At 42.1% G+C, this 19,751-nt stretch overlaps 2 protein-coding genes and 1 pseudogene across 2 annotated transcripts; all 3 read right to left on the bottom strand.

Moving 5' to 3' along the window:
* Positions 1-2,433: 2,433 nt before the first annotated feature.
* On the bottom strand, positions 2,434-3,031 carry LOC125532638 (transcription elongation factor 1 homolog pseudogene; annotated as a pseudogene).
* A 1,823-nt stretch (positions 3,032-4,854) lies between these two features.
* LOC125545461 (citrate-binding protein-like) lies at positions 4,855-6,114 on the bottom strand. The gene is made up of 2 exons (XM_048709440.2): positions 5,824-6,114; positions 4,855-5,375 (listed from the first exon to the last, which is right to left on the bottom strand). The coding sequence occupies exons 1-2, from the start codon at positions 6,085-6,087 to the stop codon at positions 4,992-4,994; spliced, it is 648 nt and encodes a 215-aa protein (XP_048565397.1). The 5' UTR covers positions 6,088-6,114; the 3' UTR covers positions 4,855-4,991.
* A 7,679-nt stretch (positions 6,115-13,793) lies between these two features.
* On the bottom strand, positions 13,794-16,084 carry LOC125544467 (transcription elongation factor B polypeptide). The gene is made up of 8 exons (XM_048708175.2): positions 15,919-16,084; positions 15,247-15,423; positions 15,031-15,165; positions 14,853-14,931; positions 14,589-14,657; positions 14,420-14,495; positions 14,300-14,344; positions 13,794-14,168 (listed from the first exon to the last, which is right to left on the bottom strand). The coding sequence occupies exons 2-8, from the start codon at positions 15,412-15,414 to the stop codon at positions 14,021-14,023; spliced, it is 720 nt and encodes a 239-aa protein (XP_048564132.1). The 5' UTR covers positions 15,415-15,423; positions 15,919-16,084; the 3' UTR covers positions 13,794-14,020.
* Positions 16,085-19,751: the final 3,667 nt, after the last annotated feature.

Genomic DNA, 19,751 nt, shown 5'->3' with positions numbered 1-19,751 from the left:
CAACCCTTGGAAAATTTTGACTTCCAACACAACGGATGCCGAGCTAATACTTATATTATTAGAGGCGGTTTCCTCAAAAGACACCCACGTCAATCAGTTCTCGGTATGGTACTGATTGTGATAATTTAGATTTGCACTGGGATTCTGATGCATAACCGCCTGGACCACAATGCAATTGCAATTGATTAAGGATATCATGCTTGAGACAACTTTGAAACATTAAAAGTTAATAATTAATTAAGAGAGGCAAGTGAAGTCAACACAAAGAGATGTTGTAGCAGTTGGCTAGCGCCCCTCCGGCTCTTTAATTATTATGGGTTCAAGAGTTCGAGCCCATCTAAGATAGTCTAGCACCACTACTCTCTACTTATTACGAGTTCAAGAGTTCGAGCCATCTAACACATTGAATCTAACGATGATAAAATGCTCATGTGGCAACTTGGGTCGCCACCGACATCTGAACAGAAGATGAAGACAACAACCTTTGAGCTATTTTGTTATTTTCTTTCTTGACGAGCTTTGTGTCACCTGAACTACTGATGGAGAGAACTAATTTTGAGCTAGTATTTCCTTTTAAACTTTTTTTTGGTTTTATGTTATTTTCTTTCATGAGCAACTCGTCTAAGTTGTGTTTTTTAAAAGCAAGTTGTAAAGAAGTTAATACTCAATACAATCCGCATAGCATTCATCCATTTATTTGACCAACTGCTATATTGAACATGAGTAAAATATCCTAAATGCATGGTTACACAACAGTGTAGCCCCGCTTAAGGCCGAGATATCTCATTGTGATAAACTACTAATGTCTGCACGCTCATTTGTTCTGCAAGGGTGACAAAAGCATTTTGGGATGTGCTAGGAATACACACAACATCCTGGGACTATATGAGGTCCCACCAAAATGTACATTAATCCAGGCATTTTTATCATTCTGAAATTCAGAAGATCATACCTTGGTGACTCCTTCCAGAATTCAGAAGGTCACATCTTGGTGACAAGCCAGAGAGAGATGGTTTTACACCTTTAGCACTACAGGATTCTATGGGTATCCCAATATCACGAGTTCACGGCGTGTTTATGATGAACATGTCCTCGATTTTTTCTTACAAGATCAAGTGGCAGCTGCACTCTTTTTTGCGTATTCCTCTATCCTCTGGAGGAAGATTGATAGTGATGGTGGGGAAGATGGCCTTGCAATGGGCTAATCATTTTGTACTATATAAGGCAGCAGCAACAGAGAACAACCCCTAGATTCCTCTGCCTCTAAATTTCTATGGAAATGTTGATCAAACCACTTTTTGAAAGATTACGTTTCAAAATGAGTGGTGTTAGGGGCAATGCAAGGCCTCATATGATGTGTACTTTTTAAACCTTCGTGTCATATGGTTATGTTCCTATTGTGTTCCTGATGGTATGGGCACCCTAATATGCTAACAAACTTTATGGTGGCAGCAACCATTTCTAAAATAAAGCAAAGAGCAAATGGTGTGGCCAGTATGGCATACATATATGAGAGTTTGGATGCTATTCAAGGGGCGCAGGAGTGCCAAAACAGTTAGCAAATGTTTGATATCTCTACCCATTCATTCATTATGGGATGGTTTGCGTGCTACTGGAGAGCAATGGCAGTTGAATTGGCCTCTTATAATTCCGTTGCCAATTTTCCAAAATATTTATGGTAGATATTTGGAGGGCCTCAGAAGTCAATGTTAATCTGGAGGGTGCACATCACTTGAGGTTGATGTACATCAGCATGTTTGGCCAATTTTGACTTTCTAGCTAGGGAGGCTGAGAATAATCTAACCGAATAGTCGATCGGTATCGTGCACCTACCAACACAAGGCTAGTCAGAATATCTGAAATTGACTTCTTGCTACGTAGCGTGGGGCTTGGATATGGGCAAAACTACTCAATATATTTCTAAATTGACCCATGATACACCCTGACACTGCTACTAATTAATAAGTCAATTTTGACTATCCTGATTTGCCCTATGTTATCATATGCATGACGCTGATTAACTATTCTATTTGGTTTAGCGCAGTCTTAAGATGAGCGTGTCCATGGCCTCCTAATCCAAATGACCCGCAAACAACGCTATTGTACATCAACTGAATGCCCTCAAATCAATATTAATTTCTAAATGCCCTCCAAATATCTTCTGTAGAAGTTGGAAAATTGGTAACCAAAGTAATAAGGTTAGTTCGACAGACATAACTCTCGATTACATATTCAGGTTACAACAATGCTACACCTACGTACTGCTTCTATGTAACCTACGTAATTCCCTTCTCCACTAATTAACCCCCGATTTCAAGGCTGGGCCCGTGTGCTCAACTAAAGCCCAATAAAAAACTGTCAAATCAGACCATACGAAGGTACTACGTGAGAAACATTACGTAGGTGTAGCATCTCTCTTCAGGTTAACGGACAACTGTACAGTCCCTTGTTGCCCGCGGAGCTTGCGAGGTTTGCAGGGACCTTTCTTATTACTGGGCGGTGGGCGCTGCCTACTGTACGTACAAACTACAAACCATACATTTGCCACGAAATTTCAGCTGTGCAACCAAGGCAAATGGATCGATCACCATTAGTTAATTGTTGAACCCATGGATTTTTGTACGTAGCTATCTGAACCGCCGCCGCACATTGGCCGCGCAAGTACAGCGGAAAAGCTTACAAACCGCAGGACGGTGGTCACCACGCATCATCCTGGCGCGACGGCGTGCGTCGTCGTTGACGCGCTCACACTCGTCGATCCACTCGCTGTAGACGTCGATGGGCTCGGTGAGGGCGTCCGGCACGGTGGAGTAGCTCTCCAGGCAGACGTAGCACGACGCCGTGGCGATCTTGTTCGGGACCTCGATGGTGCACTCGACGGCGGCGGCGTGGCTGCAGAAGGGGCAGCAGAAGGCCGTCTCCAGCTTCTCCACCTTCTTCCGCGGTGGCGCCTTGGACCTCGCCGACTTCCGCTTGCCCATGGCTTCTAGGAACTAGGATGTAGGGTCTAGCTAGCTATCCAGCTCGTGTGCGCCGTGTGGCTAAATTTCCATCTCGCATTAGCGGTGCCATCGGCGAGGGGCGGGTATTAAACTATTTATGCGAGCGTTCACTCAACCCGCGCGCCATCGCCATCCCGGCCTCGTTGACGCCGCCTGAACTTGCAGGTAATTACCCTTTCTTCCTTTCAACCCGGCGACACCATTGAGGCAGGGCGCAGGCGCCCTGATCAGCAGCCATCAAATATTCCATCTATATAGGCCTAATGCGTGTTTTAAGACCGCCTTTAACTATTGACAAGATTAATAATATATAAGATGTATAATGTGAAAATTATATCATTAGATCTTTCACATACGAATTTGATCATATGCTTTGTGTAAGTTGCATGTCATATATTATAGTTTTTGATGGATACGGTCTTCACCGGCAATGCGTCCTCAACCTGGCAAGCCATTGAATATGGGTTGGAGCTCCTTAAGAAAGGGATTATCTGACGTATCGGTAACGGCTTCCAAGTCCGGGCGCAGGGCTATGGTGCGTCGAGTATTCGGCCGGCGGCCAGTCTGGGACCTAATCTGGAAGAACGGGACACCAGCTAAAGTACATGTATTTGCATGGAGTGCTGCTCGTGAGTCCCTAGCTACTCAAACTACCAAGAACCGCATGCATATGGAGCAAGATCCTACATGTGTACTATGCGGCCATGTGGTGGAGGATGTACATCATGCCCTGGTACAATGCCCCCATGCAGCGGCACTCTGGGCAGCCATGAGAGACTACTGGGACCTTCCAACCATAGAAGACCTGCGTGATGCCGAGCCCGAATGGCTGTTTCGTCTGCTTGACAACCTGTCTAATGTACAGAGGTTGGCTTCCCTGATGATCATGTGGAGGATTTGATATGCGAGGAATGAAATCACTCATAATAAATCACCGGTTCGGATCGAGGCTTCGCGCAGATTTCTCACGAGCTATATCATGTCTTTGCTTGCGATACAGCAGCACCCGGAGGTGGATTTGACAAAAGGAAAGCAGGTGATTGACCTCTCAGGAAGCATGCCAAAGAGCACACATGCAATAACAGTAGCGCCGCGCTAGGGGGTTCCCGATGCAAACCATGCAAAACTTAATATTGATGGTGCTTTTGTTAAGGAAAATGGCACGGCTGGGGCTGGCATGATTTTACATGATCATGAAGGTGATGTCATCTTTGCCGCGACACGGATCCTTTTTAACTGTGGTGATCCCTTGGAAGCCGAGATGGCGGCGCTGGATGAAGGACTACAACTTGCTCTCCATTGGACTAACCTGCCGTTGCTTGTTGAAACGGATTGTGGCAAGCTGTTAAAGATGGTGCAGTCGAAAGATAAAGACCAGTCGAGGTATGCGTACAGGGTTAATGAGATCAGAAGAGTTCTAGCTTAAGAAAGGAACATTAGTCTAGCTAAGTTCAGCAGGCATGCAAATTTGGCGAGCCACACCCTAGCTTGTATGGGTCACTCGCAACAGCGCACGACATGCTGGCTCCGGAATTTTCCTAGGGAGATAGCTAGCATTGTCGAATCTGAATGTAACCATCATAGTTGATTAATGAAAAGTTCCTTTCCCGCAAAAAAAAAAGTTAGCCTTGAAAAATGTATTATGCCCTATATAGATGGAAGGAGGGAGTATACTTTAATGGTAGTATAAGTCAGGGTCTGTCGTCGGTACAAGGCATGGCTCCGCGCCTGCACGCATGCTTGGTTCCGTCAAACAAATGGAGCAAAGTTGCAGTTGACCGCTAATTGGCTAAGCAACTTGGTGCATGGGCACTTTTCGGGCTTCAGCACGTACAAAAGCACAACAAATAGATGAGTGTGGGACTTATAACAGTATAATTAGTTAACTGTATGGCAAATTTTAGCATGATTCTCTTACCAAAATACGCGCTGAGCTGCTTACAATACAAACTTTCAAGGACGAAGCTGCTGTGAGGGCGATCGGACATATCAGTTTTTCTTGAGGATCCTGACGTTCTTCCAGCGCGACTCCATGCGGCTGGACGCGTCCCTCTGCGTGTAGACGCCGAACTTGAAGTAGTGCGAGCTGCCGCCACGGCCGGCGACGCTCAGTTTATTTTCGCCATCGACGAACACGGTGAGTCTCGATGCCCCGACGTCGTGGATCACGTTCACCCGGAGCCACCGGTCGTAGACGTTGTCCTCGACGGGCTTCTGGTTGTAGTACCTCAGCGCGCCATCGTAGACGTGCAGCATCAACGTGGTGGCCGTCTCGCCGCCGCCAAACACCTGCATGATGGACACTCCCGACGTGCCCGATGGCACGTACACGGAGCCCTCGAATTGCCACACGCCCGAAGAGTAGTCGTGTCCCTAAATCACACGGAATGCCAAGATACATGAGTCAGTCGCTTGAAGAAAGAGAACGTCTAGGCGCATATAGATGTAGAGCACATCTAAGTGTGACATTATAATTTTGTTTGTCATTTTCTCTTCTATTCCTCGTTTTTTGTCCTTTTTATTGGTTTGTGTTGTTCAGTCAAACATTTTGTCTCCCTCTTTTCTATAAAAAAAGTTCTACTGGGCCAATCTCTCTTTTCTTCCCTCCCTCTCCTCGCAAGAAATAAATAAATACTCTAATTGACATAAATGGGTTGCATGCATTCTAAAAATTAAAAAGAATTAATGACGTACCTTCTAAAATATTTGAAATCAGTTTTTTCTGTCAGCAAAACTCTTCTGAAATTAGCAAGAATATACTAGCAATCTACATATATAACTATGTGATGAGTGATTATTGATCATGTTATATATTACTCACAGTCATCCTCATCTCCGTCCTTGGCTTGGTGTCGCTCTGCGGCGAAAAGGGCTCGTCGGAGGAGAGCACCCACATCCGCCGCACCATGCCGTCGAAGCTATACCGTGCGCTGCTCGGCATGTTGTACGGCTTCTGAAGCTGGAAGTTGCTCTCGCTGAGGCTCACGGCCGTGAACCCGGCCGTCGGGTCTTGAGCGCTCGCCGGCGCTAGGAGGACAGCCAGCAGATACAAAGTGATCCAAGAAAATGTCGTGTGAGACGCCATTGTCTGTGTGCTGCGTGTACCTTCTGCTTTGCCTATCTGCGTGTTGCTCTGCTGTTTATATAGACATACAAATGGTTAATGGAGCTGGTCCGCTCGACTTGATGCTATTTTATTATTATTATTTTCAGTTCAAAAATATACGTGACCCCATACACTGATCTGTTTCAGCAAAAACCAACAAAACAGTCACCTCTGCTCATATCCTTGACTTAATGTGCAAGGGGCGGCGGCTAGGGAATAAATGCTACACCCTTGCTACCGGTACTCCCTCTATTTCAAAATATAGTGTGTCCGCGTTTTCCGAGGTCTAACTTTGACCATAAATTTAATCAACGAGACCTACTGCGGTGCGAGAAAAAAATTATATAATTGAAAACTTCTTTTGAACACGAATTCACTGGTATAACTTTTGCTTCTGCTGTAGTTGGTCTCGTTGGTTAAATTTATGATCAAAATTGAAATACAGAAATAGAAAAAGCATTATATTTTGAAACGGAGGGAGTAGCATTTATAGGGAGCGGAATTTCTGCCGGGTCTGTGCAAAGAATACTACTCGTTGTCTCGTCCTCAACCGCATGACAGCAGCCACATCAGGCCAGTCCACAATGGCTAAGATAGACAGGTCAAGGGTGGTAGCCGCGGGTTGCGGGGGCGCATGATCGAGACACAGAATTGCAGCAGTGTGCCGACGTCCCGATGCGCACGGTGTCGATTTCTTCCACATGGTTGGCCATGCATCACGGAAAATCCTATTCGCCTCTGTCTGGCAGATTGTTGGAAAAAATGCACAATGATAATGTCTTTTTCAAACTAGGCTTAAGCACCGCTTTATAAATAAAAGCATAAACCAAAGTAAACGGTTGAATTACATGAAAAAGACTTTTTACAACACACACTCCAGAGTAATAAACACATACGACCATGTTGCCTAAAAATAACAGAGAAAGGCCTAAATACAACAACGCCATAGGACACCAAAACTTCATGACAACGCTCTCAAGGGAGAGATACGGTGCAAAGCATCGCCATCGTCAGCACCAAAGCGCAGAGCTTTTCCCCTCAACTCATCTAAGCCACCACAAGGTTTCCCAGGACAATCGCGCCGAGCACTGGCCTCCGGATCCAGATCCGGGCATTGCCACTTCCATCGACAGGGAGCGAGCCCGAGAGGCACGCACTGGCAAGGTTGTCATAATCATGATTCTATTGAACGATTCTATGACTTTACGATTCAAACTAACCACTCTGATTCTATGATTTTGGTCAGTACAATCTACAGATTTAGAGTGAATTCCGGTTTTTACCCCCTATTTTGACTTTTTTGACACTAATTACCCCATTTAGCGGGATTTCATCCGTTTTACCCCATTTAGCACAAGTGTTGCCACAATTTACCCTCTTTTAAATTTTGCGTGCGTTCTGACCTACGGGTCACAATTTGTCAGGTCTAGCTGGCATGCCACGTCAATGGATTTTTTCTATCTATTTTTCTCCCTACTAAACTCATTTCCGGTTTGAAGTATTCTGATGGGACGATTGTACTTGATCAGCATGTCATATTACCATTGAATAAATTATAGGAGAAATTGTTACCAATATAATCTAAAATCATGTATGCTTTTCTTCAGTTATCATATATGGCCTTAAGTATGGATGGTTCTGTAGATTAGATTAAAGTGGTGTATATATACTACTTTACTAACTCTGATGCACCTACATATCTAAATATCTAGGTAGCAAATATGTTGACTGAAGAGTATGTGTTGTTACTTGCTAGCTGTAAAGGAAGTTTGGATCTTTGTATCTTATGATGCATGCTGAAACGTGTTCGTTCACCGTATTAGAGTATATTATGATTGCAGCCACTAATTCATTTTTCTTTTTCTTGCACAAAGCGGATGGCAACGGAGATGTAGAGTGTTAGGCATATTTTACATGTCCGTGGATACAAGAATCCAGAGCTAGAGATGATTGAGAGGTATTTCATTATTTATTTTGATATAAAGGAGAAGATGAAGGAATTGGGTTCCAACCCTTGGGACAGCGCTAATTATCAGAAGAAGGGGGCCAACGGGAACTCCATGATTGAGTTAACAGATGATGCAGGCATGGTGAACATGCTAGAGGAACTTGATGCTTATAAGAAAATCAGTTTGAATGTTAATTGGGGGAGAGCAACACAAACGAGAAGCCATGGGAGGCGAGCGTGGCGCGCGGCCGACTTGGACGTTGGACGTGCCGTGAGCGACCTCCATCGGCTGAGCCGGTCAGAAGAAGCGGCGCTGCCCCGTTCAGCAGTGAGAAAAATAACCAGGAAAAACCACTGACGTGGCATGCCAGCTGGACCCGACAATTGTGACCCACCAGTCAGAATGCTCAAAAAAATTAAACGGGGTAAACTGTGGCAACATTTTTGCTAAATGGGGTAAAATGGATGAAACCTTGCTAAATGGGGTAATTAGTGTCAAAAATGTCAAAATAGGGGGTAAAAACTGGAATTCACTCACAATTTTACGATTCTGATAGTTAATATTCTACTATTGCGATCCTATCATTGGGTCTCCGATCCGATTCAGAATCACGATTCTGACAACCTTCTTCGTCGCTACGCCCTTCACCGCCCACACGGCCAAGAGGCACTAGCGGAGCCACGTCAAGGCCGAATGGGTCGTGCCCCGCCCAACTTTCTGTAGTTTATACACTAATTTTCTACTTCTGGACCTTGGAACATCAGCCCACAAGATGTTTCCCTATGTTTGGCCGGCCCGGCCCGTCCACCAATGGGCTTGAAGCTCCGCCACTGCCAAGAGGCATACCCGCCACCACGAGCATGTTGCCCACCGAAGAGCCAACCATGCAGACTGCCATCAACCGTCCAAATCATGGTGCACCAACCATGGTAGGAAGAACGGAGAATGCCTCCTTACACTCCAAGCTCGACATCAGCTGTTGAGTTTGGGTCGACACCTCTACGGTCGGAGGCGGTCATGCCTACGTCGTTCCCAGCTAGTCACGTTTGACCAGGGGTGGGGGGCACAACCCCGCGAATGTCGATGGTCGCCACTGGTCAAGCCCCGACCATTGCCCGTTCTGCCCAAACGGAAAGAGTCGCCCCGTGCCGGACCATGCGTGCAAAGGAACAAGGATGCCCTACCGCCGTTGGCTCTGGTCGAGCTTTGCCTTACATATCCTTGTGACGACGGCGAGGGAGGCAGAGGGGGAGGAGTGGGGCTTGTTGGCGGCGAACAAGGGTACCCTCTCCATCACCGCGCGGGCGCGACATGGGAGGGCTTGGGTTTTTTGTCTTCAAGGAGATACGTCTTGGGCCTTTTAGAACGTTTTAAATTTTCAGGAAGTAGAGGTGTGGGGGCTTAGCGCCGGCGAATTACATTTCGGGTTTTCTGGTTTTAGGAACCTTCTAGAACGTTTCGGCTCGGGTTTTTTCCTATTATTTTTCTTTGTTGGTTTTTTCCTTTGTAGCTATCTTTTTTATAATGTTTACAAATTTTTCAAAATGTTCATGTTTGAAAATTGTTCACATTTTAAAAAAGAGTTCAAAAAGTATAAAACAATTCATGGTTAAACGTTCCAGAAATTTAAAAAATAATTAGCATTTTTTGTATTATTTTACAAAAATCTTTAAAAAATTCTTATGTTTTTCAAACAATTACTCAAATTTTAAAAATCATTTATTTAGGAAATACTGATCTTTACAATACCGAGAGCCGATAGAGCGAGAGTCTTAGGCCGCGTTCGGCTCCTCTCCGCTCCCTCGGCTGTGCTCCCCGAGTGGACCAGTCTGTAGCTCATTTTCAGGGAGCGGCTAAAATCGAGCTCCACAGCTCCGTGAAGTCAGCAATATTGGAGCGGGCTGGAGGGATTTCGAACAGGGCCTTACTTGCAATGGGCTAGCCTCCCTTACGCAATGAGCATCTAATGGAAGCTCCCATGCATTACCTTATTAGGCGCGGGGACAATTCTAGCTTAGCGTGAGTCCGTCCTTCAGCATAACTGAAGGGATCCCTCCCACCTGTAGCTACTGGGTCGGCCCATATTTGCCCTTTCTTTTGTCGTTCGCTACATTGCAATTCTGTTCGCTCTGTTTGTTCGCTGCAATGGTTTCCCTTAGGTTTTTTATCTTTTGGTTTTTTCTCCGATTTTCTCCAAATCATTTTGCTTTTTCTTTGGTTTTCATCGTCTTTCTTCTTTTTATTGAAGGTTTTCTTGGGTTTTTATTGTATTCTTTGCTTTTTCATTGGTTTTCTTTGTTTCTTTCTCGGTTTTCATCGAATTTTGTTTTTATTCGAGTATTTCTTTGTTTTCGTTGTTTTTTTTCTTTTCTTTCTTTGCTTTTGTTTTTCATCAGTTTTCGTGGCTTCTATCTCGGTTTCGTTATTTTGTAATGTTTTTTTGCGTTTTTCATTCTTTTTTTGTTTTCTTTGTTTTTCATTTTCGTTTCCATTGGTTTTCTTTGTTTTACATTTTTTATTGGTTTTCATCGGTTTCTTTTTTTTCAACACGAGTTAACATTTTTTCACAACAGATTCTACATTTTTCTTATATATTTGAGACCTTCCTTATATACATGTTTACATTATTAAATACATGATTATGATTTTATGAAATTTTATTTATTTTTGGATGTCTATATTTTGTCCATCCAAATTGTACTTTTGGTATAGATCTGATACATGTATACATGTTTAACATCTTTCAAGTAAAATTCTAACACTTTTTAATACATGTCAAAATATTTCTATGGATATTTAATTTTTTTTCAAATGCCTGATACACATTTTTATAAAGTAGAACATTAAGATTTTTATGTAATACATGGTCAACATTTTTTGTTTACAGATTAAACATTTTTAAAATATTTATTTAATAATTTCGAAATACAAGATTAATATTTTTTGGATATACGGTTGACATTTTTCTATATACATTTTTTAAATGCTTGATTACCATTCTTCCGATACCAGATTAGCACTTTTGAATACATAGTCAACATTCTTTATATACACATTAAACATTTTTAAAATGCTTGACTAACACTTTTCAAATACTTGTTTAACATTTTTAACTGCTTGATTAACATTAAATACAGGATCAATTTTTTCACACACATTGCATATTTTGTGTAATAATTTCCAGTATACGTGAGAAACATTTTCTCTATACATATTTAACAATTTTCAAATGCTTGATTAACATTTTATTTAAACTATTTTATGAAAAAAATGCATTTAATAAGAATATTTGGAAGTGTAAATCAAATTAGAATATAAAAGAAAAAACTTAGAAAAAGACGGTGGCTCCCGCATGCCTGGGCTGGCCCACCTTGCACCTCCCTTCAGGTGAGGTTTCCCTCTTTCTCGCGTTAAGCGAGACATAGGGGGGTGGGCTATTTCCCACATAGGTGGATGGATAGGAAGGTATCTTTTGTACCCTTGTTACTACCGACTGAACTAATAAAACACTCTTCTGGCTTCGCCCAGGTTCTTTAATATTCTTTTTCAGGGTTTCAACTGTTTTTTATTACCATCTTTCCTTATTCCATTTTTATTTTTTACTAATTGACGACTTTTTACAACATTTCAAGATTTTTTCAAGAAAGTGTGAACAAATCTAAAATTCGAGAACATTTTTATTCCTAGAAAAAAATTCAGATTCTCTAGCATTTTCTATAATTTGCATATATTTTTTATTTGATTAACATTCATTATATTCGTGGAATTTTTTTGAATTTCCTGAATACTATTTTTTCAAATTCGTGAACATTTTCTCAAATTTGCGACACATTTTTTGAATTTATGGGGAAAAAATCGCGTCCACAAATATTTTCTAAATCATAAAGGATTTTTCCAATTTCATGAGAGAAATATTTAATTCATAAAAATTTTTTTGCTAATATTTTTAACTTTTTTGAACATTATTATAATGGTGGATATTTTTTCAATTTCATGAACATTGTTTTCCAAGTTTGCGAACAATATGTGAAATCGCAAACTTCTGTGTTCACAGAACATTTTAGAACTACGAACTTGTTTTCGAATATTTGGACATTTTTAAATGTTTAGTAAAAAATTGGAATCATGACATTTTGTCAAAACTTTAAACATTGTTTTATTCATGAAAATATTTTTAATTTGGAAAATTGTCTTAGATTCACAAACATTATTTGAAATTTTTATTCACGATCATTTTTTTATTCACGGATATTATTAACAAAAAAATTATTCTCAATTTTTAAACATGTTTTTTTATTCAGGAACATATTAGAATTTCATGGTATTTTTTCTTGTATCCATGAACATTTTTTTAAACCGGGATGGTTACTTGACGTCGGGAACTTTTTCTAAACTCACGAACATTCTTTTAATTTTGTTAACATTTTTGAATTCATGCACATTTTTCGAATCCAGATGACTAAATATTTTTTACAAAACCCTGTTATGGAATTGCATATGACTAATCTAGAAGTTTCAGTTAGCTAATTTCGTCATCTTTTAGGGAGAAGAAAAGTTTGTTAGCTGATTGTACTACTTTGAAACCAGGCTTTTAAATCTAGGCCAATACGACCGATATATAGGCCGATATATCACTTTTGGGGCTCTACCGATATAAACATAACATATCATTTGGTAAATATCATTTCCCAAACATATCATCCGGTAAGGACCAAAATGTCGACTGATATGTCCGATATGTCCACCGGTATAGAATGATACGTAGATGACAACAATTTTTTTATTAGAAAACAGTGAAATAACATTATGCATTCACAACTTCATTATATATTATCAAAGTCATGCAGAATGTTTTGTACAAATGCATATATATCGTATTGTTTTTAATCATGGAGTAAGGATTTTGTGAGTCCTTCCTTATTAGTTTCTATATCAACAAGTTACTAAACTAGGAATCTAAAAGTGTTATGTTAAAGCATTGAGATCATACATTTTCTTTTACTAAAAGTGAATGTTTTGAACAAGAATAATGAAAAAAAACTAGACTTGGTTTCTCCGATATATCTACATATCGTCCGATATATCACTCGATATCCGATATCCGATATGTCGAAGCCAAACCGATACGAACCCGATATCCGATATTTTGAAGCTTGTCTGAAACTCAATGTCATGTTTATTATTTCTGCTTGCGAAGGCTGTGCCAGAAGTTGCAGAAGCAAAACCATCCTCCAGACCTGGGCTCTGTTCCATCAGAATTCAGAAAAGAGCATTGACCACCCTCTACTCTAATATGCATCTTCTCAATCTTCAGTACCACTGACAGAGCTTGGTGGACTAGCTAGCTGTAGCTGGGCAAATGGCTGCAGATATCTTGATCAGTATGCATCACCACATTTTTATTTGAACAAGCTTTTCACCATTTTCTACTCTGAAATACATGCAGCAAGTACTACTACTTATTAAGGTTGGTATTGTTTTAGACACTGCCAACACTCTGAACTCAGATGGAGACTTAGTTCGTCAGATACTGTTTCACGAACAAATCGATAAGCTAGCTGCTGATATATCAAATCAAATATTCAGAAGCTTCTGAGGTCAGAGTATCAGCTGGCAACACAAAGGGGGAACTGAATTGTTCTTGCAGAATTAATTGGCAGGAGAGCTCGAGATGGCAATTGTTAGTAGTTAACTCGTCATGTGCCATTATTACTGGATTTCTCATCAGAATCACAATTTTTCGAAGCTCATGCATTTCAATGATTTGATTGAATCTAATTTTGAAAAAATGTTTGGTGCAGATATTGTTTGCTCCCCTAAAGATACAAGTGCTCAGCTGGGGCAACTACAAACAAGACTCTTCCCTGTCTCACAAAGACTTGTTGAATGTCCACAGGAACTACGATTTCCGCGCAATCATGGCGAACTCCACGGTCACAAGCATGATGTCATGGCAGTGGCCTCTAAAATTTGGGTCTGGTGTTCTGCTTTTGAATGGGCCTGTTCGGACCAACTGGTTTGGTGATGGTTATCGTTGAATTAGGTCGATGAATTGTCGTCGTCCTCGATGTCTGTTCGCTAGGAAAGGTCAGCCTTGCTGGCTGTGATGACCTGTAAATTCAGAGCCAAAGTTTACTGATACAGTGTGAAAGGTAGAAACTGCAAGGGATTGAAGGAACAAAATATAGGTGATATTTGTGACAAAATTGTGCAACATGAGAGCGCATTGCTGTGTGACAAACCTTGCAACAGTGTTCCTTTGGATAGCAGCTTGCATTTTCGCCCGACTGTAACAGAAATAGTGTGTTAAATTAAACGATACTTTGAGCATTTATGGGCATCATTCCGAGAGTGATAGTCACCTGTCAACCTCCATCCTTGCCTTTTTCAATATAGGGCTCTTGTAGCTGGAGTTGGCTAGGCTGCTGGATCCACTTCCTGTCAAGATTTGCATATTATCAGAAACTGGAAAAGTGGTAAGTGTAGCATACTGCTGGCGAGAATAGAGCAGAAAAAGGGTCAGGAAATCACCTCCCCAAAAACTTCTTTTGCTGTTCGGTGGGATCTTCGTACAAACTTTAATTTGTTTGCTCTGTTTCGCTGGATAAAAAAGAGACAGAAAGTAATATCGCACATGAGTCATACTGATCGTGAATCATAAACCAGGCTGTCAGAAAAATAATTAGATGTTACATTTCTTTCTAAACCATTGTTTTTTAGTTGCTATATGCTGTTTATAGAATATAAATGTTGGTACGTTATAGGTGTCATGCCGTACCCAACCGATCTACTTACCAGCGTTTGCTGCTTGATATTTGTTTTTCAGCCCAGCCGACATTCTTGCTTCAACTTGCTTTTGCTTTTCTGTTCTTGCCTGAAAACGTATAGGGTCAAATTATTTCAAGAATGAAGGCAACATAAATTTTACCGAAACAGATAGCAAGAAGAGAAAACAACTAGAGAATCATTGTACCTCAAAGAGTTTCTTCCATTTGTAACGCACCCCGTTCTCCTTCATTCTCTTGATGGCAAGGTTCATATTTTCCTCACCGAACTCGCGCTGGAAGAATCTCTTCCACAGCACATCTGTAACGTCGGTAAGGTCCGCCTGTCGGAGCAGAAGAGTAAAAATCACAAACACGTCCTGATAGATGTGCAAAGAAGATGAGTTGCTCCGCGAGAAGCATACATGTGTGCAACTCTCGATGTGCCTCAGCTGCTCCAAGGTGCAGTGGGGCAGGATTCTCTTGAGCAGCTCGTCAGGCACGATGTCGACGCTGTTGAGGGTCCTGAGGTTGTCGACGGCGCTCCGGATGCATAGGTCCAGCAGACTCAGAGGTTTCCTTCCAGGCTCCATCTTTGCCTCCTACCAGAGAGAACAACTCGCTGCTTATCACAGAAATCACGTGTACAGAATCCTGTTGTAATAAAAACTAAACAGAGCATTCCACTAACAACGCTGCTATTTTTCCTGACAAATAGGCCGACATGATAGGTTGCAAATCAAAATTCCTCTCTCGTTTGACAGAACAACAAATCATCTCTCCAGAGAAACCCGTCAGCCCAATCCTGAATCTTCGATGAACAGACACCCTAATCGCTCCGTTAAACTACATACTTTTTTCGGAAACGTCCGTTAAACTATAATTGCTCAAGCGAGGGGGCAATCTTTACATCTAAGATTCAGCCTGCAACTGGAAAGGAAGGAGTAGAAAAGAAATCTAAACAGAAAATTGGCCAAATCAAGGAGCTACCTTCCTTGGAAGAATCAAGGAGGTTATCTGAACAGAAACTCGCCAAATCGAGGGGCGACAAGAACTACTTTCCTCGGAAAACTACCTATCTGTGTACGGGGGCTCACCAGGCGAGAAGGGCCCCGGACGGCGGCGACTCGGGCGGCGAGGCGGCCTGCAACGGGCGTCCCCGTCCCTGCTCCGGCGCCGGCTGAGCTCGTCGGCTTCGATCGAGGCGACAGGGGAAGGAATAATCTCGGATCCAGGCTATATCGGGGAGCAATAAAAAGAGAGAAGGACGCGTCACCGTTCTGCAGTCGGGGAAAGGGGACCGCGGCCGGGTCGGATCAGGAGCCGTTAATCGGCTGCCACGTGTCCGGGGTCGCGGCCGTCCGATCTGTTAACGTCATTAATGTTGGAGACGGCTTCCAATGCTTTCCATTTCCGTTATCATTTGCATGTTTTCCTCCTTTTTCATAGCTCGGGGACTAGAGGTGATCCGTGAGACCTTCACCGTCATGTTTTTTCTTTGAGGGAAATTTCGGTCTACTACTTATCATGGTATGGCAGTATGAGAAACACGATAATAATAATAATAATTGCATTCATGATCATAGACCATTTAGCGACGACTACAAGCGTGATTTCGTCACCATCCCTCCCTCGTCAGAGCCGGGCCTGTTGTAGTAAACAGTCGAAAAGTCGTCGTACTATGGCCCAGCGCATCAGAACAACAACAACAATTGCCGATGAAGAGAAGTACAGATCGGAAGAATCCAACCTGTAGACACAATAACGAAGCATGGATCAAAGCAGATCCACCGAAGACCAGCAGCGACCGAATCCCGCAAGATCTGCAGAAGGCACACCTCCACACACCCTCCGACGATGACACATCACCAAAACGAGGGCTAGGCGGGAAGAACCTTATTCCATCTTCAAGGGGACACCACCGCCTCGTCTTCCTGAGCAAGACATAGGCCCTAAACGAACTCACAAAAACACCTAAAAAGGAGCAAGATCTCTCCCACTGGCAAGGGTCGGGGCCATCGCATCTCCATGGCCCCTGGGGCCACCGGAGGGCCTAGCTTCAGGGTCATTTTAACTCCTTACTAAATGCTATTGTAAGATTGTGGTGGTTATTTCCCTTACAAAAAGATTGACATGGTTATTATTAATTATTATAAATCACAGTAGCACAAGTAGTAAATAATTTATCAGTTTATAGCTAAGATAACTCGTGTACCTTCCGATGAACTCCTATGTTATCTCCTACTCCAAGGTTTCAGACAAATGATTTCAGTTCAACACTCTCCCAAAATTAGAGACTATGCATCTCATTTTTCACCCTACATCTAGGGAGAGAATAGGGTCTCCTCCCTCCCGCCCAACCTAATAGCCACCAACCATAATGAAACTTTCCTCCCGCCATCGCCTCAAAGTTTGTTAGAGCTTGCCAACTAATGTATGCTATTTGTTCATCCCTTTTAATGTGAAAAATAAGAAGAAAAGAGTACAAGTGAGGTTTTGGGAAAAAGGGGTGGGTGAGCCCATAAAAATGGGTCCCCGAAGTAGGGAGCCCCCCCCCCAAAAAAGGTGTTTTGAAGGGAATTTGGGGGGGGGGGGTGATTGGAGCTGGTCTTATTAATTGCTCCAATTATTAATTCTTCAATAGTTTTTAGTTAGGTTTTGTGCTTTATAATGCAGAGTATAACATCATGGAGCATAGGATCAGGCTTACACATAAGGAGATATGCAAGAAAGTTAATAGATATGGTTTATCTTTTTTTTGTTTAACGTGAAATCAGGAGGATATATGAAACATGCCCACAATTTAAGTTGTTTTCGCATACATACATTGTTGTATTAAAAGACCATGGTGGCTATTTTAACTAGGTACATTCTTATTTAAGAATGGGTTGTCATGCATACCCTACACGCTACAACAACCATACAAAAGTATTTATTCTATGGAAAAACAAAGACTCGTATACATGTGTAACTACATAATAAGAAATTGGTATTGTAATCCTTGTTATCAGATGGTATGTTGTCTTATTTGAAATGTGCAACACATTCATCAACAATGTACATTGGTGATATCTTAGAGTTAAGGCATGACAGACTAGACTGAATGACATGAACATTAAGATATTAGTAAATCATGTCACATTCTACGTTTTACTCTATATTTAAAAAACATGAAGATATTTGAGAATATTAGTTTTACCACATGGAATTCTAGTGTTGTAATATAAACAAAGCATACAGACTTGCACAACATTGATTGTTCTTTAGTTCTTGAAATATAGCAATTCAAACATGACAAAAAAGACATATATGGCTACATAAAAACATTCTATAAGATAACTGAAGGCCATATTGTATCAATCATAGGACTACGATGATCTAGCATACTATATAATCAAAATGTGTGGTGTATCGGTCATTTGAACTTATGAAAACTCTCAAAATTTAGTGCTAGATTTGCACTCTTTCTCTTGAAGCTATCATAATAATGGCTTCCCATCACCTTACCAATTCATGATTGGAGATGTCATAAATTTGAGGCATGGTACTTTGAGATTATTACACTTAATGTTGATCAGTTATGGTCTATGTACTTTCACTACATCTACATCAAGACACCCCGCAATAACTAGTCTCACATATGAGCTTCAACATTTCTGTTGTGTAGCGATCAACAACCTGAGTAAGTGGCTAACAATATGTTTTCTACCATGATAATCAAACCCATTGAAATGAAGCAACATGTACGTGTTCATAGTTAATCTTCTACAAGATGGAAGATCTAATCTTTGGTTCAAAATTGAGGAAATAAGAAACCGCCCTTTCACTTATTGTAATTTGTTCGGTAACCTGTATAGAAAATAAGCGCACTTCACTTTCATTTAATTCAAGCACACAAATGCTCAATTGTATGAAGGCAAAAAATTGCAATACCTTTGATTATGTCTATTTGACTACTTACCACTAGCCTCATCCCACTGCCTTGCTTGTGGTCTCACCGCTCCTTCAGGGAATGAGGGAGGGGAGACAAGGAAGAAGCCAACAGCTTGTAGTCTTGTCGCCCCCATCCATATGCCCCCTACAATCGAGAGCCTACCATGCCAGCGTCGAGTATTCTTCCTCTTGACTCGTGATTTCCCAAGCGATTGAATTGAATCAATTGGGTCATGTTTGGATGATGATTGTTGACTCGGTCGGTACTACCTGTTCAGCCTAACCCAATAAGTCCATAGCCTTCAGGAAATGTTTTGCAGCCCACACTCCCACAAGCCCAATAAAGCTTCATGGCTCTACCTTATTCCTAGTTTCTTTCTTCCACCATGACCGACAGTTTAGACTTTAGAGTAAGGTTTCCATGGCGGCATTGTAAACCTGAACTTTTTTCACGAATGCACAATATATCTTGGGTAAAAAAAGAAATAAAAATCAAGGCATAAGGGACTCCTTACCGAGTTCTCCCCCACTTCGAGGGTAAGATGGGGGGAGGGGGTTGTGCGGCCACATAACCCACACACCCTTAAGGATGACCCTGACTAGAAGCCAGCGTCGACGGCACTGCCTTCCCTGGGAAGGAGGCCCAGGCGTCACATGCCCTTCACCAATTTCCCAGGGTTGAACCCGGGGGTCCTCCGCTCGCTTTACAGTGATGCGACGGTTGCACCACCATCTGGCCACACCCGTGTGCGCTCTGAAGAGGCAAGGAGCCCAGGATGGAAAGGGGTGGGGACGGGAATGGCAGCAGCAAGAGACATCGGCGGGGAGGGGCATGGGAGCGACGACGCGAGAGATGCAAGAGAAGAAACGTGTGGCGGCGGCAGGAGGTGGAATGGAGAGATACGAGGGCTAGGGTTTCTACCGTGCTTCCTTTTATTTACCCCCTTGTTTGAGAATCGAACGGCTATTGACTGTCAAAGAAAGATCGAACGGTCAA

This window comes from Triticum urartu, chromosome 1A (genome assembly GCF_056163025.1).
Source record: "Triticum urartu cultivar PI428250 chromosome 1A, HENAU_Tu73, whole genome shotgun sequence".
Lineage (NCBI taxonomy): Eukaryota > Viridiplantae > Streptophyta > Magnoliopsida > Poales > Poaceae > Triticum > Triticum urartu.
The sequence above is the reverse complement of the archived record's forward strand: the minus strand, read 5'-3'. Positions and strand labels throughout refer to the sequence as shown.